The 24,689-nt window shown below is 38.5% G+C and overlaps 1 protein-coding gene across 36 annotated transcripts in view; it reads right to left on the bottom strand.

Annotated features, from left to right (window-relative positions):
• The window catches only part of LEKR1 (leucine, glutamate and lysine rich 1), a 207,274-nt gene extending 183,447 nt beyond the window's left edge, over window positions 1–23,827 (bottom strand). For 15 of the 36 annotated variants that reach the window (XR_014076931.1, XR_014076927.1, XR_014076925.1 and 12 more), the window contains exons 1-2: window positions 14,773–14,818; window positions 11,779–11,868 (exon numbers count right to left, since the gene is read on the bottom strand). Coding sequence is in view for 21 of the 36 variants with exons in the window: in XM_081570626.1 (XP_081426752.1) it covers window positions 11,779–11,826 (48 nt within the window). In the remaining 15 variants the exon portion in view is untranslated. Of the gene's footprint in view, window positions 1–11,778; window positions 11,869–14,225; window positions 14,819–23,778 lie in introns of those variants that run through there. The other 21 variants (XR_014076929.1, XR_014076921.1, XR_014076920.1 and 18 more) reach the window with 4 other exon arrangements.
• Window positions 23,828–24,689: the final 862 nt, after the last annotated feature.

Genomic DNA, 24,689 nt, shown 5'->3' with positions numbered 1-24,689 from the left:
CAAACATGTGGAGGCTAAAGAATATGCTACTGAACAACCAATGGTTCACTGAAGAAATAAAAAAAGAAATTAAAAATTACTTGGAAAAAAGAAATTAAAAATTTCTTTTAATTTTAAAAAATAAATTAAAAATTACAAAAATTAAATGAAAATGAAAACAAAACAAAAAGACACAGAAAAAGAGGACAGTTTATAGCAATAAAAGTTTAACTCAAGAAACAAGAAATATCTCAAATAAACAACCTAAACTTACACCTAAAGGAACTAGAAAAAGAAAACCAAACAAAACCCAAAGTTAGTGGAATGAAAAACTATAAAGATGAGAGCAGAAACAAGTTAAATGGAGACTCAAAAATAAAGAAAAGATCAGTACAACTAAGCACTAGTTCTTTGAAAAGCTGAACAAAATTGATAAGCCTTTAGCCAGACTCACCAAGAAAAAAGAGAAAAGACAAAAATCAATAAAATCAGAAATGAAAAAGGAGAAGTTACAATCAACATCATAGAAATACAAAAGATTCTAAGTGACTACTAAGAACAACCAAATGCCAATAAAATGGATGACCTAGAAGAAATGGACAAATTCCCAGAAACCTACAATTTCTACGAAACAGGACTCCCATGACTGAAACAGGAAGAAATAGAAACTATAACAGAAAAACTACCAGTAATGAAATTGAATCAATTATTTTAAAACTCAGAAAAAAAAGTCCAAGACCAGATGGCTTCACAAGTGAATTTTACCAAACATTTAGAGAAGAGTTCACACCTATCTTTCTCAAACTATTCCAAAAAACTGCATAGGAAGGAATGCTTCCAAACACATTCTATGAGGCCAGCATCACCCTTATACTAAACCTAGACAAAAGAAACTACAGGCCAATATCACTGAGGAACATAGATGCAAAAATCCTCAACAAAATATTATTAAACTGAATCTAACAATACATTACAAGGATCATAAACCATGATCAAGTGGGATTGATTCCAGGGTTTCAAAGATTTTTCAATATCTGTATATGAATCAATGTAATACACCACATTAACAAATTGAAGAATAAGGACCATATGATCACCTTCAATTCAGTTCAGTCGCTCAGTCGTGTCCAACTCTTTGCGACCCCATGAACCATAGCCAGGCCTCCCTGTCCATTGCCAACTCCTGGAGCTTACCCAAACTCTGGCCCATCGAGTTGGTGATGCCATCCAACCATCTCATCTTCTGTCGTCCCCTTCTCCTCCTGCGCTCAATCTTTCCCAGCATCAGGGTCTTTTCCAATGAGTCAGCTCTTAGTATCAGGTGGCCAAAGTATTGGAGTTTCAGCTTCAGCATCAGTCCTTCCAACGAACACCCAGGACTGATCTCCTTTAGGATGGACTGGTTGGATCTCCTTGCAGTCCAACGGACTCTCAAGAAACTTCTCCAACACCACAGTTCAACAGCATCAATTTCTCGGTGCTAAGCTTTCTTCACAGTCCAACTCTCACATTCATACATGACCACTGGAAAAACCATAGCCTTGACTAGACTGACCTTTGTTGACAAAGTAATGTCTCTGCTTTTTAATATGCTGTCTAGGTTGGTCATAACTTTCCTTCCAAGGAGTAAGCATCTTTTAATTTCATGGCTGCAATCACCATCAGCAGTGATTTTGGAGCCCAAAAAAATAAAGTCAGCCACTGTTTCCATTGTTTCCCCATCTATTTGCCATGAAGTGATGGGACCAGATGCCATGATCTTAGTTTTCTGAATGTTGAGCTTCAAGCCAACTTTTGCACTCTCCTCTTTCACTTTCATCAAGAGGCTTTTTAGTTCTTCTTTACTTTCTGCCATAAGGGTGGTGTCATCTGCATATCTGAGGTTACTGATATTTCTCCTGGCAATCTTGATTCCAGCTTGTGCTTCATCTAGCCCAGCATTTCTCATGATGTACTCTGCATAAAAGTTAAATAAGCAGGGTGACAATATACAGCCTTGACGTACTCCTTTTCCTATTTGGAACCAGTCTATTTTTTCATGTCCAGTTCTAACTGTTGCTTCCTGACCTGCATACAGGTTTCTCAAGAGACAGGTCAGGTGGTCTGGTATTCCCATCTCTTTCAGAATTTTCCACAGTTTATTGTGATCCACACAGTCAAAGGCTTTGGCATAGTCAATAAAGCTGAAATAGATGTTTTTCTGGAACTCTCTTGCTTTTTCGATGATCCAGCAGATATTGGCAATTTGATCTCTGGTTCCTCTGACTTTTCTAAAACCAGCTTCAATATCCGGAAGTTCACGGTTCACATATTGCTGAAGCCTGGCTTGGAGAATTTTGAGCATTACTTTACTAGCATGTGAGATGAGTGCAACTGTGCAGTAGTTTGAGCATTTTTTGGCATTGCCTTTCTTTGGGATTGGGATGAAAACTGACCTTTTCCAGTCCTGTAGCCACTGCTGAGTTTTCCAGATTTGCTGGCATATTGAGTGCAGCACTTTCACAGCATCATCTTTCAGGATTTGAAATAGCTCAACTGGAATTCCATCACCTCCACTAGCTTTGTTCATAGTGATGCTTCCTAAGGCCCACTTGACTTCACATTCCAGGATGTCTGGCTCTACGTGAGTGATCACACCATCGTGATTATCTGGGTTGTAAAGATCTTTTTTGTACAGTTCTTCTATGTATTCTTGCCACCTCTTCTTAATATCTTCTGCTTCTGTTAGGTCCCTACCATTTCTGTCCTTTATTGAGCCCATCTTTGCATGAAATGTTCCCTTGGTATCTCTAATTTTCTTGGCAAGATCTCTAGTCTTTCCCATTCTATTATTTTCCTCTATTTCTTCATATTGATTGCTGAGGAAGGCTTTTTTTTATCTCTCCCTGCTATTCTTTGGAACTCTGCATTCATAATAGGTACAAAATCTTGACAAAATTCAACACCCATTTATGATAAAAACTCTCACAAAGTGGGTATAGATATAAGATGCTGCTGCTGCTAAGTCACTTCGGTCATGTCTGACTCTGTGCGACCCCTTAGATAGCAGCCCACCAACATACCTCAACATAATAAAGGCTGTGTATGACAAGCCCAAAGCTAACATCATACTCAACAGTGAAAGCATTTCCTCTGATATTAGGAATAAAACAATGCCCATTCTTGTCACTTTTATTCAATAGTATTGGAAGTCTTAGCCATGGCAACCAGGTAACAAAAAGAAATAAAAGAATTCTAATTGTAAAGGAATAAGTAAAAGTGTCATGGTTTGCAAATGACACAATATTATCCATAGAAAATCCTAAGGATACCACCAAAAAACTATTAGAACTCATCAATGAATTCAGTAAAGTTGCAGGATACAAAATGAATGTACAGAAATCTGTTGCATTTCTATATACTAACAATAAACTATCAGAAAGAGAAATTAAAGAAACAGTCATATCAAAAAGAATAAAATTAACCCAGGAATAAACCTACCTGAGGAGGTAGAGAAAACTATGAGACACTGATGAAAGAAACTGATGATGAAACAAACAGATGAAAAGATACACCATGTTGATGGAATGTAAGAATATTGTTTAAATAACCATACTACCAAAGGCAATCTGCACATTCAATGCAATTCCTATGAAAATATCAATGGCATTTTTCATAGAACTACAACAAACAATTTTATAAATTGTATAGAAATGCAAAAGACCCTCAATAGCTAGAATAATACCGAGAAAGAACAGAACTAGAGGTATCATGTTCCCTGACTTCAAACTATAATGCAAAGCTCCAGCAATCAAAGCAGTATGGTTCTGGTACAAAAACAGTAAACAAACAGGCACATAGATCACTGCAGCAGAAGAGAGAGTCCTGAAACAAACTAACACACTTATGGTCAATTAATCTACTACAAAGGCAACAAGAAGTCTCTTCAATAAGTGCTGCTGGTAAAATAGGACAGTTACATGTAAAAAAAAAAATGAAACTTGAAGATTTTCTAACACCATATACAAAAATAAACTCAAACTGTATTAAAGACCTACATGTAAGAGCAGCAATCATTAAACTCCTAGAAGAAAACAGACGAAAACTCTCTTTGACATAAATCACAACAATATTGTTTGATCTTTCTTCTAAAGCAAAGGAAACAAAAGCAAACATAAGCAAATGAGATCTAATCAAGCTGAAAAGCTTTTGCATAGCAAAGGAAACCTTCAACAACAACAAAAAGACAACCTATGGAATGGGAAAAATATTTCCAAATGATGTGACTGATAAGGGGTTAATAATCAAAATACAAACATCTCATACAACTTGATATAAAAAGAAAACCCAATTTAAAAATAGAAAACCTGAATAAATTTTTTTCCGTAGAATACATACAGATGGCAAATAGGCACTTGAAAAGATGCTCAACATTGTTAATCATCAGAGAAATGAAAATTAAAAATCACAAAGATATCATCTCACACCTATTAAGAATGGCTAACACACACACAAAAACACAAAATTAACAAAAGTCGGTGAAGATGCAGGGAAGAACAAATCCTCAGACACTGTTGGTGGGAATGTAAATTGGTGCAACCACTTTTGCAAACAGAACAGAGGTTTCTCAAAAAAAAAAAACCCTAAAAATAGAACTACCCTATGCTACAGCAATTCCAGTCTTCAAAAAGATACATGCACCACAATGTTCACAGCAGCATTATTTACAATGCCCAAGATATGGAAACAACTTAAGTGTCCATCAACAGATGAACAGATAAATAAGATGTGAATGGAATATTACTCAGCCATTAAAAGAATGAAATTTTGCCATCTGCAACAACAAGCATGGACTTGAAGGGTACTAAGCTGAGTGGAATAAGTCAGACAAAAATAAATATTATACGATATAACATATATGTAGAATGTAAAAAATACAACAAACTATTGAATATACCAAAAAGGAAACAGAATCACAGATAAAGAGAACATGCTAGTGGTTACCAGTGGGGAGGGGGAAAGGAAAAGGGGCAAGTTAGGGGTAGGGGATTAAGAGGTATAAACTATTACATATAAAATAAATAAGCCACAAGGATATATTATAGAGCATAGGGAATATAGCCAATATTTTACAATAACTATCAATGGAATATAACCTTTAAAATTGTGAATTACTATGTTGTACACCTGAAACATATAATTTTGTACATTAACTATATCTCAATAAAACTTTTTCAACCAATGACAACATCAAATAGTAATGATGCAGAGAAACCGGATCACTCATACACTGCTGGTGAGGATGTAAAATGTTACAGCCCTCTGGAAAAGTATGGCAGTGTTTAGAAAACTAAACATGCAACTACCAAACAATCTAGCAATTGTACTTGAGCATTTATCCTATGAAAATAAAAACACAAGTTCACATAAAAACCTGTACACTAATATTTACTGCAACTTTATACATAATAGCCCCAAACTGGAAAAACTCAGATGTTCTTCAACAGGTTAAATAAATTGCAGTACATTTATACCATGGAATGCTACTCAGCAATACAAAGGAATAATCTACAAATAAATGCAACAATATGTATAAAACTCCAGAAAATTACACTGATTCAAAAAAAAAAACTAATCCCAAAGACTACATCTTGCATAATCCCATTTTTATAACATTCTTGAGGTGACAAAATTATTGGGAGACCAAATCACTGGTTGCTAGAGGTCATGAATTGGGGGTAGGATAGTGGAGGCATGTGAAAGCAGAGGTTGAGGTGAACGTAGCTACAAAAGGGCAACATGAGGAATCTTTGTTGTCACAGAATCCTTAACTGTGTCAATGTCAATGTCTGGTTGTGATATCTAGTTGATTTTGCCAGATGTTACCATTGGAGTAAGCTGGGGGAAGGGTACATGAGATCTCTTGGTATCATTTCTCACAACTGCTTGTGAGTTTACAATGATCTTGAAATAAAAGGTTTGGTTTCAAAATAATAAAATATAAAATAAATAAAGCTGGTACTAAAATGCTAGAGATTAACCCACAGAGAAATTTCAATAAGCAATTTTAAGAAGTGTTGTTTTCATACACAAATTATACATGACACGCCTATGTTTAGATTTAAATATACCTCCAAAGTATATTTACCCCAACACCTATTTTTCTAGAAAACTTCACGTTAGTAAATTCTGGGACTCTATGGCCAGGCAGCAAAAGTATTTTGAACTACAAATTAACAAATACAGATTTTTCAATATTCATAGTTATTTTTTTTTAAAAAAAGTTTTCCCTAATGAACTCTCTTGGATCACAATATTAAGTGAACAGTCTCTTCAAAAATTATACAGCTTCTTATGTCTTTTGTCATTAGTTTCACAACTACAACTGCTTAAAAAGACAACACATATACCCCACACACATAGACATATCACTACTTTTCCAGGATAATAGCGCTAATCTTTCAATGAGGATTTTCTCTCCTTTTCCTCTACTTTAATTCAACACAAAATCTGATCCTAGCCACAGTGGCCCAAAATGACCTGGAAAATTAAGTTTATTTTTTCTGGCAATGACAACCTGTGCTTGGAAATATAAAACTGTTATTCTGAATAAATTTCAAAGTTCCAAAGTACTAAAATTACTGAAACAGGACAAAATGAGCTGTTGCTGGTAGGGAAAGGGATTGTTATCCCAGAAAGAACAGTGTGCTCTGCAGCCCTTGCACTGCCACTTCTGTTTTATAAAATAAACAACTCTGGTCTCTTTATTTTACTTTGTGTCCTGTGATAATAAATATCTCCTGAGGCTAAAATCCTATTAAAAGTGCTCATTTTGTCACCATTAAAAAAAAAACAAGAGATTAGTTCTACTTTTGCAAAATAACTGATTTTTCCACTGATTTGTTGAGGTTGTTCTGACTTCTGTGTATATCTTCTAGCAAAAACAGCAAAAAGGAATATTACTCATTGTTCTTCTTTCTAAAAAGAGTCCATATGTTTTTGATAAAGGTGCACATTCAGGAAGGGAAGAAATACAGAATTATTATTTTGCTAATCTATAAGTGTTTTAGTTTTAATTGTGGCAATAAAATACTAAACAAGAAGTGTACTATCATTACAAGTGCATTCTGGTTTTGGTCTGCTAGATGAAAATTCCAGCAAAAGCTGCTACTTATTGGAGGTCAGAAATAGGTAGGAGTCAACTTTGTCTAGAGAGTATATTTAGAGATAAGTCTAAGTACATAAAGAAGTAAGCTGTAGAGTCCAGCAGCAGACAAAGGGGATGAGTATGATCTTGCCTTCCATCCCATTAGTCCTTTTGGCATTTTCTGCTACTTGGGGAGATGGGAATCTGAAATGTGTTTATGCTCAGTCAGAAGTTGTGATAAAAAAAACAAGAAGATCTGGGAGTGGTTGTCAAAAGATTATCTTTTTCTTTCTTCCCTAAGATTTCCTAAGAAGATGAGACTACTGGCAAGAGGATTTAACAATCTTCTCTTTCTAATAAGGTAATGGACTAACCAGAGCTTAGTATTATCAGTATTCTCCACACTTTTCCATTGTTGGCCATCTCCCCCGCCACATTTATATTCTCTTGCAATTCTTATCTACTGCTACCTATTTTACTAGTGTGTGTACAGTATAGTACAGTCATTTCCATTTCCTTTATCTTATATCTTTCGAGTAATTGATCAACCATCCTATTTCCATATTATACAGCAAAAGTACAGAAAGAAAAAGATTTCCCTCACTTCTCTTTCCTGATTTCTACCCTAACCTTTCTTGTCTACACACAGCAAAAAAGGAAACAGCAGGGGCTTCTCTAGAAAGAGCCATTAGTGTTAGCCACTCAGTTGTGTCTGACTCTTCACAACCCCATAGACTGTAGCCTGCCAGGCTTCTCTGTCCATGGGATTTTCCATGCAAGAATACTGGAGTGGGTTGCCATTTCCTTTTCCAGGGGATCTTCCTGACCCAGGGATCGAACCCGGGTCTCCCGCATTGCAGGCAGATTCTTTACCTTCTGAGTCACGAGGGAATCCCCTAGAAAGAAGAGCCAGCATAAAAACTAACACAAAAAGTTAACAAAAAAAAAACAAGAAAAAAAGCCTCTAAAAGTCCTCTGTGTCACTGTACACTGATCCACCCATCCTCTTTCTTATCCCATAAAGAACTGTAGCACAATTTCCAGGTCATTATGAAAGGCTAAGATTTGTTTTATCTTAACAATGAAATCCCTGGTGGCTCAGATGGTAAAGCATCTGCCTACAATGTGGGAGACCCGGGTTTGATCCCTGGGTTGGGAAGATCCTCTGGAGAAGGAAATGGCAACCCACTCCAGTACTCTTGCCTGGAAAATCCCATGGACAGAGGAGCCTGGTAGGCTACAGTCCATGGGGTCACAAAGAGTCAGACACGACTGAGCGACTAAACTTTAATAATGAAATGGTTCTAATCTGAAGTACTCTTATTACTATTATAAGCTTATATATTTGTTTAACATGCTTGTATATAGAATGATGTATGCAAGCTGACTAAATAAATATGCTTTAACCAGTTACATTATGGACAATCTAGAGTAATTAAATATTAGGTAAGAAGTTATGGAAAACGAGTAACTGACATTCCTAGAACAAGCTCTAACAGGCTGTGGGATGCATATGCATATTTTTGGTTGCTTTATAATCAAGTACCCAAAACAGTGTCTGGCCCACTACAGGCACTTGATAAATACTTGTCGTACAAGTGCATCCAACTTCAGTCTGAAAAAGTGCAAAGATGCACTTTACAGGCTAAGCATTCAGCAGACCAAGGGCTACAATCAACTCACTTGTCCAGGGCCTTAGGCAGCTAAGCTACTCTTGGCCTCCCCACCTCTCTGCATTACACGGACAGCTCCCTGTCATTTAAGATTTGAGAATATAAGTGTATTTATAAAATGATTGGTTTTAGCATTTTTTAAAAATTTACTTATATAAGTACCTTAAACAAGAAAAAAATCACATTCTTCAACTCATTAAAAACTCTGTTAAAATAAACACATACTCTTTCATGCATTTAAAACACTCACGTTGTTAAACATTCTCTACCCTGGCCAGTTTTTTCCCTTACCAGTGAGCTTTTGTTCACTTAGCCCAGAATACCATTTTCCCCGTCTGTCTCTAGGAATACTTTGCTTTTAAGGGCCAATTCCAGTTCTATTTCCTGCATAAAGATCCTCCCTTGACCATCATGATACTCAGGGATTCCTCTCCTCACTTTCTCTATTTTCAGGGAAGATAGTATCTTACATGACATTTAAATCAAACATTGTCTTTTAAGGTCTTTTTTTTTTCATGTTCAACTGAAGCGACGCAGCAGCAGCAGCAGCATTATATATCTGCTTCCTAACAGATGACTGGTATCTGAGTATGGGTACTGTTTCTTGCAGATTGTTTTGTTTCTTTTTATCTCTACCACACCAGGCTAGTACATGGAAGGAAATCATTTCAGGGAGTGTGAGGACACTCCATGTATTCAAACACATCTAGGTACCATTTCTCAGGTAAGAATAGCATAGCTGAGCTCTCTCTGAACTTTCTCTTATATCTAACTTTAAAGGTGAAGTGAATTAAGTGCAATGGCTTAAAAGGTCTTTTATGGTAACTAGACTTCCCTTCCAGGTCCTGCTAGACTGCAGTTTACATAAATCTAAAGGACATGCAGTAGAAGTAAGCATCAAATTAAATCAATGGCATGATTAATGCTAACAGGCATTACACGCATAAAAGATAAAAATATACCTGAGAGCTGACTGCAGTTATTAATTAAAACTAATGGACTGCTGATTAATCTTAAGCTGACTATAGATTTACCTTAAAAACTGAATGATAAATGACAGTTAAGGTTTGAGGTTTTAATTCATAATTTGTCAATCAGTTTCAAAGAGATATTTTTAATTACACTGTTAGCAATGTATGCATTGCCACAGTACATACGGGAGAAATGATTTTGCCTGAGGACAGATATAAATTAACAGGCAGGAAAATAGCATAGCAATGGTGAAAAGAACTGATTGTTAACCGGATTAAATGAGTTGATATCTATAAAAGGCCTTAAAATATGGTAAAAGATAAGAATTAAGGTGAAACTGAAATAGACCCTTATAGAGTTCAGTTCAGTTCAGTCGCTCAGTCGTGCCCAACTCTTTGCGACCCCATGAATTGCAGCACGCCAGGCCTCTCTGTCCATCACCAACTCCCGGAGTCTACCCAAACCCATGTTCATCGAGTCGGTGATGCCATCCAACCATCTCATCCTCTGTCGTCCCCTTCTCCTCCCGCCCCCAATCCTACCCAGCATTAGGGTCTTTTCCAATGAGTCAACCCTTCACATGAGGTGGCCAAAGTATTGGAGTTTCAGCTTCAACATCAGACCTTCCAATGAACACCCAGGATTGATCTCTCCTAGGATGGATTGATTGGATCTCCTTGCAGCCCAAGGGACTCTCAAGAGTCTCCTCCAACACCACAGCTCAAAAGCATCAATTCTGTGGCGCTCAGCTTTCTTCACCTTATAAAGAGACACCCTTAAAATTTCTGCATCATAAAAAGTTACAAACTAGGACTTCCCAGGTGGCACAGTGGATAAGAATCCGCCTGCCAATGCAGAGGACATGGGTCTTCCTGATTCCAGAGATTCCACATGCTGCAAAGCAACTAAGCCCGTGTGCCAGAACTATTGGAATCTGTGTGCTCTAGGGCCTGCAACAAAGAGTAGCTCCCACTCCCTGCAACTAGAGAAAGCCCTTGCACACCAATAAAGAACCAGCACAGCCATGAATAAATAAAAATTATTTTAAAAAAAAAGTTACAAACTAAAATTTTTTGGTCCTTGGAAGAAAAGTTATGATCAACCTAGACAGCATATTAAAAAGCAGAGACATTACTTTGCCAACAAAGGTCCGTCTAGTCAAGGCTATGGTTTTTCCAGTGGTCATGTATGGATGTGAGAGTTGGACTATAAAGAAAGCCGAGCACCAAAGAATTGATGCTTTTGAACTGTGGTGTTGAAGAAGACTCTTGAGAGTCCCCTGGACTGCAAGGAGACCCAACGAGTCCATCCTAAAGGAGATCAGTCCTGGGTGTTCATTGGAAGGTCTGATGTTGAAGCTGAAACTCCAATACTTTGGCCACATGATGCAAAGAACTGACTCAGTGGAAAAGACCCTGATGCTGGGAAAGATTGAAGGCGGGAGGAGAAGGGGATGACAGAGGATGAGATGGTTGGATGGCATCACCGACTAATGGACATGAGTTTGAGTAAACTCCAGGAGTTGGCGATGGACAGGGAGGCCTGGTGTGCTGCAGTCCATGGGGTCACAAAGACTCGGACACGAATGAGCAACTGAACTGAACTGAAAATTTCTGTAGTGGTTTACTACTAATTATTTGTTTTGCAAATACACAATAAGGATTACTTAACATTTGAAATGGACCCATTTATGTCAGTTCTTTTTTTTTTTTTCTGAAAAGCTGCTAGATAAATATCTAAGTATAGTATTTGGCTGTTGCTGGAGCCCTTGTGAAACAAGGGCTCCAAAAACACCTGGTCAAATACCATGCCAGAATTATATATCCAGCTTCTTTCACAGGCTGAACATTCTTTGCACTGAATTGAATTCTATAGTTTTGACTATTACAATTATTCCCTTCCCCACTCCAATTCACTGCAGATCCCCTGACTAAAATAAATATAAAACTTCTGAATTCATTCTCCCATGTTTTAGAATTGGCTGTTAAAATTCTACTAATGTTGTGCTGTAATAACATAATATCATACCTTTTGGATTTCTTCAGGTAATGCATGCATGGGAACATGATGATCCATAATTTCCCAAAATATACTGAAGGAGCTTTGAAGTAAAATAATCTAAAAACAATGATGGTGATAATTAGAATTAAAACAATATGAAGAAAATTTAAATTAAAAGATAAATTTCTAGAAGTATTTGGGAATCAATGGGGATAACTATTTCCACAGATGTTTGTTTCATCAACTCAATGTTAAAAGGTACAAATGAGGTTTTCTCATGTGGTTATTAAGCCAATAGAACAGGAAGGACCTAGAGAGACTACTGAATTAAAAATAACATTTTCTTTCTTTGGAACTTTATAATTGTAACTTCTGTAGTGGCTTACAACTAGTTATTTGTTTTGCAAATATAGATTAAGGATCACAAAATTTTAAACAGATCCATTTATTTCATTTAAAGAAAAGTTTTTCCCCTGAAAAGCTGCTAGAAAAAATATCTATACAGTAGTTTAGCAGATAAAAGAAAGCAACTGTGACATGAATGCTGGTTTAAATGAAGTACAGGAAAAAATATTTAGAGTTATCAAATTAAATATGATAGGCAAGCACTGAACAGAAAAGTCACTAAAGCATAAGAAGCCAAGTGCCAATTTTACCAAAAGTGGACATTTATATAATTTTTACACAGATGTTTTACTTTTAATGATTTTCATTTTATAATAAAACAATTCAATATAAAACTCTAGCCTTACTTTCATAAAACCACACAAGATTAATGAAGGGGCCTTTGAGTTCTTTTCTTAATATTTCCCAAATAAGGAGAAAGAATAGACAGTCCAGTTTCAGGAGTGAGAGATGTTCATTCATATGTATGGGTATATACAGATACATATATATGGGAAGTGAAGGGGGACAGCAGAGTAAGATAATATAGGCACAATTCCACAGCAGGAAAGGTCTGAGGGCCAGGAACTGTAGAAAAGGAATGATCTAGAAGTTCCGGGGAAAAAAAAGTCTTACCTTCCTCATGGGAATGGGGAATTAGTGAAGGCTTCCTGAGGAGGTTTACTTTTGATTAGGACAAAATTTTGACCAAGACTAAACAGGCATAGTACTCGATCAGAAAAAGTAAGCCCAGCCACATAGCAAGATGTCAATAAAATTGTAATTGACAAAAGTTCCCGTGAGGCAGTATTTTTTTTTAATTGTGTAAGTATTGATGGAAGGGTGGATTTCCAATCCCCCTTGTTAGCAAAGTTTCATGTTTAATGAGCTGCTGTTTAAAATAAATAACTAATGGGCTGTCTTTCGACCTAAAGATAAAGGTAATACAATGTGTGTGGACAGAGAAAGTAAAGTTAACTGACATAGTGAACACTGGCCCACATGGCCAAGTACATAATAATCTGATGTTTGGTAGACTATCACAGTGATGTGGCAAGAGCTCATTATTCACAGAAAGCTCATTATCCTCATTTCTGTCATTTTACAGTGAGCTCATCATCAGTAAAATAAGATGGCTTCATCTTAATGAAACTCTATTGTGAGCAGAATTTTTCCTAAAATTACCAACTAAATTTCCTTTTTAAAATTTCACACCCAAATGTATTTGAGAGCATGAATCTAGTGGCACAGTGGAATAGCATCGTTATTGTAAATCTATTCCAATTTTGTGGCCTTACTATACTGAGTGGAAAGAATTGGTAGGGCTGATTATTGAGGAAAAATTTAAAAATCCTGCCATCCAGAAAATTTCCCCACGATGCAGAAAGCAATTTTATTATCACATAAGCATTTAACTAGACTGTGATGCACAGCTAATCTGCTAATAAGATCACAAAGACAGGAAGAAATCCCACTTTTTAACATAGCCAAGCAGATACACTCCATTACATACATGTTCTCAAGATAAAAGATAATTTGTCCTCAACAGAACTTGTTATACTCTACTTCATAGTTTGTTTTAAATTCACCTGGTAATTGAAGTAGCCACCTGTGCTAGCTAACAGCGTTTGTTCAAATGAATATATATCTCTAGACAAAGCACTTGGTTAAGAAGCACTAAACTCCCAAAGTAATATGGAGATATGGGCCCTGTTTCCCTTGATGTTTACATTTTAAAGAAATGGCTCCCAGGTCCTCCAGAAAAATATTCTGGGTCTTCAAAAGATTTGCATACATATATGTTAAAGGAACAGAGGAAGCACACAGCCATAAGAGGTTTCCCAAGAAAGGGATGGGAGACGTCTCTTTCCCTTTAGGCAAGAGGGAAATTTTTTTTTTAACTTTAAATTTACTCTTTCATTATTTTGCTTTTTTCTTTTTAAATCAAAAGAGGCCCTTTTATTCTCTCACATTACACACTTTGTCGACTGTTCTTCGACATGAGGTGCGGTGATAACCGGCAGCAGCCGCATTAAGTATTTGTGAATCTGCTCTGACAGGATTACAAGGAAGATGTCAAAAATACAGACCCGTCCCCAGTCGTTCATTTCCGATTTCTTTCATGACACCAGTGTCACGCTGAGCCATTAACTCACGTTCAACTTTCAGGCCCTTCCCTAAAGAACTATTCCTTTAGTGTGAATCACCACTGATGAGGTCAGGGTCAGGTGAAGAGGGAGTTCACGCCCTGAGACTTTCTGAAGGGGCAGGATTTTCCAAATAGAAACTAACTGCAAGTCCAGCCAAAATCGGCTGCAAGGGTTTTGAAATCTGTCCCTTTATAACCCCGTTCCCTCGGGACCCGCGGAAGCGGGAAGAGGAGGAGAAGGTGCGGGAATGAAGCCTATCTTAGCCGCGCTCTCAGGGGAGAAGAGGGCGCCCAGCCGGACCGGCTCGCGAAGACTCGACGGAGGCAGCAGCTTGGGTCAGAGGCAAGGCGCGGGGCACATTCCCCGGGCGCGGCACCACGGTTCGGCTTTCCGGCTCTGCCCCCGGGGTGCCAGCACACCTCTTCTTCGGAACTGCGCCGGGACCAGGTCATTCCGGGGCTCAAGGAAGCCTTTCCTTGTCTCTCACCTACACTTCGATTCCGCCGTGGGCAAAACGGCTTTCGTCGTCTCCCAGGAGACCGTGCTGCACGTCGGCCTGACGTCAAGGCGCGGTGACGTCACGGCCCACGCCGCTCGCCAACGCGGAAGCAGGCCCCTCCTGCGCCGCCCCGGGCCAAGTCCTGGGCGGATGCTTTAAGTCTCCTGGCTGGGGTCAAAGAACGGGCTCAGCTTACGTTGGGTGCTGTGAGAAGGAGGCAAAGGAGGCAGAGGAGGGCGGGCTGGAGTCGTGGGGGCGGCTGCTGTGATGGAGGGAGACATTTCTAGCCCAGAGGCGGGTTGGAGTGACGGTGGCAGAGGTGGAGGACGAAATCGGTCTACCTCTCACCCCTGACCCCAGCGCCCTTGTGCCGGACGCGCCAGTGGGCAGTTACTGTTCTTGACCGGAAAGAAGATCCCTAGAGGTCATGAGTGTGTAAAGGGAATTTATGGTCTCAGTCACTACAGGGAGGGCAAGTTAATTGGGAAGGCGTTCGTAAAATTTTCATCCAAGTCCAAAAGTTGTCGAGATGAAGAGCTTAGTTCAAAAGGTCTCTTGAGACCTCTAGTCCCCAATTTATTTATAGAAGGCTGCCCACCCTTACACATTACTTACTTTCTTTTCTTCCTTCAAAAGAGTTTATTGATTACCTACTACCCAACTAGCAACTGCATACGAGGCTGGGGTGATGCTCAGTGACTAAATCCATGCAGGGATCTCATTCTCAGTACAGATCTTTCCCTTTACAGGATTTTATGAGCTCGAAAATGCAGCTCTTCCAAGAAATAAAACATTCACGGCTTGCTAGCAGGGGTAGAGACTTACTACTATTGAATGAAATGAGGTTGAGTGAATACAAAGAATATATAAAATGCTCTTAACCTGACTGGCATTTTTGCCCCAACACCTAAGTGACTTTCTGTTTCCATTCTCTAAAAGAGAGCATCTTTCTTCATCTGGAAAAGATAAGCAAGAATTAAGGGAAGCACAGGAAATGGCAACCCACTTCAGTATTTTTGCCTGGAGAATTCCATGGACAGAGGAACCTGGCAGGCAAGGAACCTGGGGTCGCAAGAGTTGGACACAACTAAGTGACTAAGCACAGCACACGAGACAGCCAATGAAGTGGTCAAGTACAGTATGTTTATGAGTCTTGCAAAGAACTTTCAGGGTTGTTCACCCTCAGCACATTTCTTTGAGGAACAATGAAGGCAGGATTGTTCCCATTTTGTAACAGTGGGGATGTAGGTAACACAAAAAAACAATTCATCCAGATCCAACCAGTGCTTCATCCAGAATAGGAATTGCACAACTAACGCAGGATAGCTCTTCTGAAGTCAGTTTGGCTATCGTATGATTACTAGCATTGATAATATTTGAGTACTTTGTATATATGATAAGGAAACTAAGGATGGAGAAGATTCAGCTGCAAGGCTGTAATTTATTGTGTGGTCTCATTGCACCTGTGCTTATTCATCTGTACATTGGCATTGAGACCAATTTTCCTTCCACTGTAAATGTACACTAGACCTTCACACTGTCCAATAAGATAATCACATGTGACTACTTAATTTGGTTAAAATGAAATAAAATTTCAAATTCCATCTGTTTATTGCACTAGCCATATTTCAAGCACTCAGTAGTTACGTGTTGCTCAGAGAAAGGCTCAATAAAAGACAGAAATGGTATGGACCTAACAGAAGCAGAAGATATTAAGAAGAGGTGGCAAGAATACACAGAAGAACTGTACAAAAAAGATCTTCACGACCCAGATAATCATGATGGTGTGATCACTCACGTAGAGCCAGACATCCTGGAATGTGAAGTCAAGTGGGCCTTAGGAAGCATCACTATGAACAAAGCTAGTGGAGGTGATGGAATTCCAGTTGAGCTATTTCAAATCCTCAAAAATGATGCTGTGGAAGTGCTGCACTCACTATGCCAGCAAATTTGGAAAACTGAGCAGTGGCCACAGGACTGGAAAAGTTCAGTTTTCATCCCAATCCCAAAGAAAGTCAATGCCAGAGAATGTTCAAACTACTACACAATTGCACTCATCTCACATGTTAATAAAGTAATGCTCAAAATTCTCCAAGCCAGGCTTTAACAGTACGTGAACCCTGAACTTCCAGATGTTCAAGCTAGTTTTAGAAAAGGCAGAGAAACCAGAGATCAAATGGCCAACATCTGCTGGATCATTGAAAAAGCAAGAGAGTTCCAGAAAAACATCTATTTCACTTTATTTACTATGCCAAAGCCTTTGACTGTGTGGATCACAATAAACTGTGGAAAATTCTTAAAGAGATGGGAATACCAGACTACCTGACCTGCATCTTGAGAAATCTGTATGAAGGTCAGGAAGCAACAGTTAGAACTTGACATGGAACAACAGATTGGTTCCAAATAGGAAAAGGAGTACGTCAAGGCTGTATATTGTCACCCTGCTTATTTAACTTCTATGCAGAGTACATCATGAGAAACGCTGGGCTGGAAGAAGCACAAGGTGGAATCAAGATTGCCGGGAGAAATATCAATAACCGCAGATATGCAGATGACACCACCCTTATGGCAGAAAGTGAAGAAGAACTAAAAAGCCTCATGATGAAAATGAGAGAGGAGAGTGCAAAAGTTGGCTTAAAGCTCAACATTCAGAAAACTAGGATCATGGCATCTGGTCCCATCACCTCATGGGAAATTGATGAGGAAACACTGGAAACAGTGTCAGACTTTATTTTTTGGGGCTCCAAAATCACTGCATATGGTGATTGCAGCCATGAAATTAAAAGAGGCTTATTCCTTGGAAGGAAAGTTATGACCAACCTAGATAGCATATTAAAAAGCAGAGACATTACTTTGCCAACAAAGTCAGTCTAGTCAAGGCTATGGTTTTTCCAGTAGTCATGTATGGATGTGAGTGTTGGACTGTGAAGAAAGCTGCGCACCGAAGAATTGATGCTTTTGAACTGTGGTGTTGGAGAAGACTCTTGAGAGTCCCCTGGACTGCAAGGAGATCCAACCAGTCCATCCTAAAGGAGATCAGTCCTGGGTGTTCATTGGAAGGTCTGATGTTGAAGCTGAAACTCCAATACTTTGGCCACCTGATGCAAAGAACTGACCCATTGGAAAAGATCCTGATGCTGGGAAGGATTGGGGGCAGGAGGAGAAGGGGATGACAGAAGGTGAGATGGCTGGATGGCATCACCGACTCGATGGACATGAGTTTGGGTCAACTCCAGGAGTTGGTGATGGACAGGGAGGCCTGGTGTGCTGCGATTCATGGGGTCACAAAGAGCCGGACACGACTGAACGACTGAACTGAACTCAACCGAACCACATGACACAGCATATAGAGAGAATATTTTGATCATCAAAGAAAGTTTTGTTGAACATTGGTAGACCCAATAAGAGTTTTGAGGATAAAATGTTGAAAAATTGTGACGTATAGCCCTTGTTAAATGAGTAGCAATGAAAAGTTATATTCCTGAACACCACAGCACCCACCCCTACCCTCACTCGGCATAAGAAAACAGCCCACCCCAACTCAGGGAGCAAGCACGAGAAAGTGTTCCTTGTTTTTGCTCCCTTGTGCTGCACATGCATCCCAGTAAAGCCTTGCCTAGGGAAAAAAAAGAAATGAAGTTAAAGAGTTGTAGCAGGGTGTTACAAAACAGGGTTTTTTTTTAAAGTTTTAAAAGAGTAATCAAATAAGCCTCTTCCTGTTGTTGGTGTGTGTTTTGGTGGGGTTTTTTTTTTGGTTTTTTTTTTTTTGGCTCTCAGTTGGTCTCAGTCTCTTCCTCTGTCTCTTCAGATTTCTTTCCTTGTCCTTTTTGTTTTTTCAGTCCTTTTCTCTACCCCATTATTAGCTGTATTGGAACTGAAGTAGAATTTAAAGCATTGCCATCATTGGACATATTGAATAAAGTTTTGTTTTATCCTCTTTTTGAATTTTAAACTGTGTAAGTTTCACTTTTTACTGCAACTTTTAAAAATAATCAGTGAAAACCAAATTGAACTCCTTTTAGCCTCTTCTGTATATGGCAGAAAGCAAAGAAGAACTAAAGAGCCTCTTGATGAAAGTGAAAGAGGAGAGTGAAAAAGTTGGCTTAAAATTCAACATTCAGAAAATGAAGATCATGGCATCCGGTCCCATCACTTCATTGCAAATAGATGAGGAAACAATGGAAACAGTGACAGACTTTATTTTGGGGGCCTCCAAAATCACTGCAGATGGTAACTGCAGCCATGAAATTAAGACACTTGCTCCTTTGAAGAAAAGCTATGACCAATCTAGACAGCATATTAAAAGGCAGAGACATTCCTTTGCCAACAAAGGTCCATCTAGTCAAAGCTGTGGTTTTTCCAGTAGTCATGTATGGATGTGAGAGTTGGAATATAAAGAAAGCTGAGTGCCGAAGAACTGATGCTTTTGAACTGTGGTGTTGGAGAAGACTCTTGAGAGTCCGTTGGACAGTAAGGAGACCAAACCAGTACATCCTAAAGGAAATCAGTCCTGAATATTCATTGGAAGGACTGATGCTGAAGCTGAAACTCCAATACTTTGGCCACCTGATGCAAAGAACTGACTCATTGGAAAAGACCCTGATGCTGGGAAAGATTGAAGGCGGGAGGAGAAGGGGATGACAGAGGATGAGATGGCTGGATGGCATCACCAACTCAATGGACATAAGTTTGAGCAAGCTCCAGGTGTTGGTGATGGACAGGGAAGGCTGGCGTGCTGCAGTCCATGGGGTCGCAAAGAGTCGACGTGACTGAATGACTGAACTATGACCCTTTATTATAATTTTTCTTCTGTCAATTTCTCAGGGGTCATTGACCCCTGAGATAGAAAAAAAAAAAATACTTGCTAGTTTTTGAAGTAGAATCTATGTAAAGTGATAACCTAGGGCTTTCCACGTGGTTCACACAACTTTGTGTTGTCATGTTAACATTTCAGTTCAGTTCAGTCGCTAAGTCATGTCCGACTCTGCAACATGCAACACCGTGGACTGCAGCACGCCAGGCCTCCCTGTCCATCACCAACTCTCAGAGTTTACTCAAATTCATGTCCATTGAGTTGGTGATGCCATCCAACCATCTCATCCTCTGTCATCCCCTTCTCCTCCTGCCTTCAATCTTACCCAACATCCTGGGCTTTTCCAGTGAGTCGGCTCATTGCATCAGGTGGCCAAAGTATTCAAGTTTCAGCTTCAGCATCAGTCCTTCCAATGAATATTCAGGACTGATGTCCCTTAGGATGGACTGGTTGGATCTCCTTGCAGTCCAAGGGACTCTCAAGAGTCTTCTCCAACACCACAGTTCAAAAGCATTAATTCTTCATCACTCAGCTTTCTTTATAGTCCAACTCTCACATCCATACATGACTACTGGAAAAACCACAGCTTGACTAGATGGACCTTTGTTGGCAAAGGAAAGTCTCTGCTTTTTAATATGCTGTCTAGGTAAATGTTAAGATTTATGAGAACACAATGTCTATGTTTCTGTTTCTGTTATGAATTTGAATTTACCTCATTATCCAGCACAGCGTTGCCATTCATGCCAGTCATTCTGCTAAGTAGTATTATGCCCCTTCCTCTCCTCTTCCTGTCCCCACATGAAAAGCATGTGGGAAAATAGGTACTTTGTCTTGAATTCTAATATAAAGATTAGGAATTCTCCAAGATTGCTCATTTTAAAGTACCCTCAGAACTGTACAATGGGAGCATGGCAAAAGCACAATTGTTATGTCGCTAAGTTGTGTCCAACTCTTTCGACCCCATGGACTGTAGCCCTCCAGGCTCTTCTGTCCATGAGATTTCCCAAGCAAAAATACTGGAGTGGGTTGCCATTTCTTTCTCCAGAGGATCTTCCCAACCCAGCGATCAAACCCGAGTCTCCTGCATTGCAGGTAGATTCTTTACTGCTAAACCCCTTGGGAACCCACAGTTAGCCCAATTTTATTTTTATCTGGTGAATCAGAACACAGTACAACACTACCTCCTCAAAAGTATGATAAAAATGGTTGCAGGTGAGCCTCCCAGACTGAAAGCAATGATGGCTTTTACTGCTATTTCTGGATTCCATCCAATGCAAGTGCAGAATTTTTTAAAAGTCAACATTTACTGGGCTCTTTGCAGGCATTTCATACACAGTGTCTCATATACTGAGAATCTTTCCAAAAATAACTCAGTCAGATCTTATTGTTTACTCTCACTCAAAAAGATAGAAGTAGCCAAGGGCATGACCCAACACATGAGCACAGAAGTACTCTTGGACTGAATGTGAATGTAAGCAGAAGCACCTGGGCCTCCTGTATTGTGTTAGCTGACCCTGCCAGCCAGCCAGTACCCACAGGGCCTCAGGCTATTTTGGATAAGTCACATATAAATACCTACGATAGCTTCCCAGGTGGCACAATGGTAAAGAATCTGCCTGCCAATGCAGAAGACATGGGTTTGATCCCTGGGTAGGAAAGATCTCCTGGAGTACAAAATGGCAACCCACTCCAGTATTCTTGCCTGGACAACTTTATGGACAGAAGAGCCAGCCAGGCTACAGTCTGTGGGGTCGCCAACAGTCAGATATGACTGAGCATGAGCATGAAATTCCTAAGAAGTACTGAATTCTGGAAATGTAACTTTGTCTTATACTTACCTTTTTCACAACTTTTCCCATACAGCTTCGTTTAAAAAAAAAAAGTCAGCTACAAGAGACCACTTGCGTTTTGTACTTCCTACCAAGATGTGGATAGGATTTCCTTTCCAAATATGATTTTTTTAAAAGCTACTAATCAATAGTTAGACTCCTTTGTAGACCTATTTTGTCTATTTTGAACCCTAAATAACTCTGTTCTAGAGGTGGCTTGAACACAAAATACTATTTGTAAGTTTAGACTCTATATTTTTTGAATCCATCGCATGTGCAGTGTAAACTTGAGTACCTGATAAAATGAAGGTCACAATGTTTAAATAGCACTTCTCTCTAGGAGTTCAAATGTTTTGTCATCTGTGCAGCAATAAATTGTGTACTGAATTCTTTTTAGCCCTGAGAATATGATTATTAAACAAAATTTCCAGTGACACAAGTTAGGCCTTGAAGAAATAAACATCTACTTTCAAATATTCAAAGTCAAGCTCTACAATGAACCCTTTGATGATTGTAAACATGTACTCTTGTAGCCTGTTCATTACTGATAAGGGCTTCACCCAAAAATGTACTGTGTGCCAAATATAGGTTAATATTTATCATATTAATATACTGATTTTTAATTGAGATATAACTGAAATACATTAGTTCCAGGTAGCCAACAAAATGATTCAATATTTATTTATATTGTAAAATAAAGGCAATAAGTCTAGTTAACATCCATCACCACACATAGATACAATTTTTTTTTCTTATGATGAGAGCTTTTAAGATATGCTCTCTTAGCTTCTTTCAAATAAACAGTACAGTATTATTAACTATAGTCACAGTACTGAAACACTGCATCCGCAGGACTTATTTTCATGAATATATTTTAAAACACAAAAAGAATAAAGCTCTAACAGTACTCACTTAATACTTTTGTAATGAATTTGATGCTCAAAATTATTGTACTGACAGTTCTTTAACCTTAGCATCCAATATCTAGCCTATAACAAATATCAATGAAATCAAAGACTGAAAATTGATAACTACCTTATACACTTAAAAAACTTTTTAAAGAACTTGCTTTTTTCATGAAATTATTACTTATTTCTGAGATTTCCATAGATTCTAATGAAGCATCTAAGACTAACATTTGTTTTGATAAGTGATTGGCAGCAGTGATTTCATTCTACCTTTATAGAGATGAAGTTCATGTTTCTGTACTTGTAATTTTAAGTAACTATGGAATTTATAAGACTCAGAGTAATTTTCCTGTCATTTTTTTTTTTACATCTCTAGTAATAGGATATTTTAATGCCATTAAATCAGGAGTTGTGAATCATCTTAAAAGTATTTTCTTATGAACTACTGATAAAAAAAAATCAAACATTACTATCAAACAGGTGAAAAAGATTAATCATAGTAGCCCTGGTTTGCAAGGGTATAGAGACACTAGCACTCTTTTTTTTATTTTTGTCTGTGTTGAGTCTTTGTTGTAGCATGCAGGCTTTCTCCAGTTACAGAATGCAGGCTTGGCATGTGGGATCTTAGTTCCCCAACTAGGGGTTGAACCCACACCTCCTGCATTGGAAGGTAGATTCTTTTTTTTTTTTTTTTTTTTAGGGAAGTCCCACAATTAGCACTGTTAAACACTGCTTTAAGGTTGAAAAATTAATACATTATGTTTTAAACACCTTGAAATGTTCAAAACTATTACAGTGGGCACCTGATTCTCCCTTCTTCCTTTTGTTCAGGAATCCAGACTTCATCCTCCCTTCTGCCCCCGCTACCCCTAAGCACACATGAATCAGCCTAACTTCAGGAATGATTAGGTCAATTCTGCTGACCACTTTCCCTTTACCAGTGATTTAATCAGGAATGGGCCTATAACCCAATTCTGACGAAACAGACTCCAAGGGAAGTCTGCTGTAAGCTTCTGAAAAATTCTTCCTTATTAGCACAAATACTTAAGGTTCATCACAGTCTTGCTTCTAATGTTTAAAAATCTGAAGTATCAAAATGAAATAAATTTATCAAAGAAGAAGACTGTGCAGCTGTTAAAAATGATGATGTAGTTTATTGATGGTGAATGTCCCAATGGATTCTATTCCTTTTTCTATGAAAAAAGGAAAGTTATAAATAGTATTATAAATTTTAAAAATGTATTCCAAATAGCATTCTAAATATATATATATCTTCATTATTACTATCAGTGTATATTGTATCAGGATATTAAAGTTACCTCACAGAATCAGCAGAAGAGCTAAATAACCAAGCTTCAAGAAAACAGGAAACAGGACTGCTCTGAGAACTCTGGGAACTCTAAAAAGCCATAGAAAGTCTCAACCCCTTGAATCTACCACTTACTCAAAGCTGGTTCCTTTCTCTTTTACAGTCTCTGTTGGTGGCAGGGCAGTGGCGGCTGATAACCGTTTTGAAACCAAGAGGAAATGAGACTTTTATTCCCAACCTCCAGTTAGAAAAATTCCAGGAAATGACTGTTTAGCACAGCCTGAGTTATACCCCAATCCCTTGATCAAATCACTGAAACCAGGAGGAGTCAGGTACCAGTCTCGTGACCAATTGTGGTTCCCAGGAAGGCCAGGCTACACAGGATGGTACCTCCCTTTCTAATTACACGTCTAGCAGAGAAGAGACAGAAGAATCCGAGAAGGGGCAGTTCTGTCCCAGAAGAAAGGAAGAGTGCTAGGCAAATAAATATATGTTCTTACCCACAGAAGTGAGAATCTGAGTTAACTGGGAGAATATTTTAAAATTAAACAGTGAATCTTGCTATCTTTCCACATGTAGTAAGTTGAGAGATGAACATGTGTATTCTGAAAGAGCTTTCTGGGACTTTATGTAGATACCCTAACCCCGGAGAAGCCCCTCTTACATGAGGGTGTGCTACCTGTGTAACCAAAGTGAGTATGAAACTAGGCACCACTGGCCCAAAGGTAATAATGGGGAAATAAACAAAAGCGTAGATCCATCAAATGAAATTTTAAATAAATAAGCTAACATGTAATTTTTTTCAGCCGACCCAAGTGGTTTTATGTGTTAAGCTGTCTTAGCGTCAGTATTTTTATTTTGCCCTCGAATCTTGATTTATCTACATATCTACAAACATTTGAATTATATAAACATATCTGAATAAAAAAAAATTCCCCCCCCACATGATCTTTAGAAGGAAGTTGGATTGTGGTGTCCTGTAAAGTCAGTTATTTTTTCTTTTTCTTTTTTAAATATCCTTGGACTCTTGAGTCGCCATGCAAGAA

The sequence above is a fragment of the Giraffa tippelskirchi genome, chromosome 2 (assembly GCF_054371585.1).
Source record: "Giraffa tippelskirchi isolate mGirTip1 chromosome 2, T2T-mGirTip1v1.2.pri, whole genome shotgun sequence".
Lineage (NCBI taxonomy): Eukaryota > Metazoa > Chordata > Mammalia > Artiodactyla > Giraffidae > Giraffa > Giraffa tippelskirchi.
The sequence above is the reverse complement of the archived record's forward strand: the minus strand, read 5'-3'. Positions and strand labels throughout refer to the sequence as shown.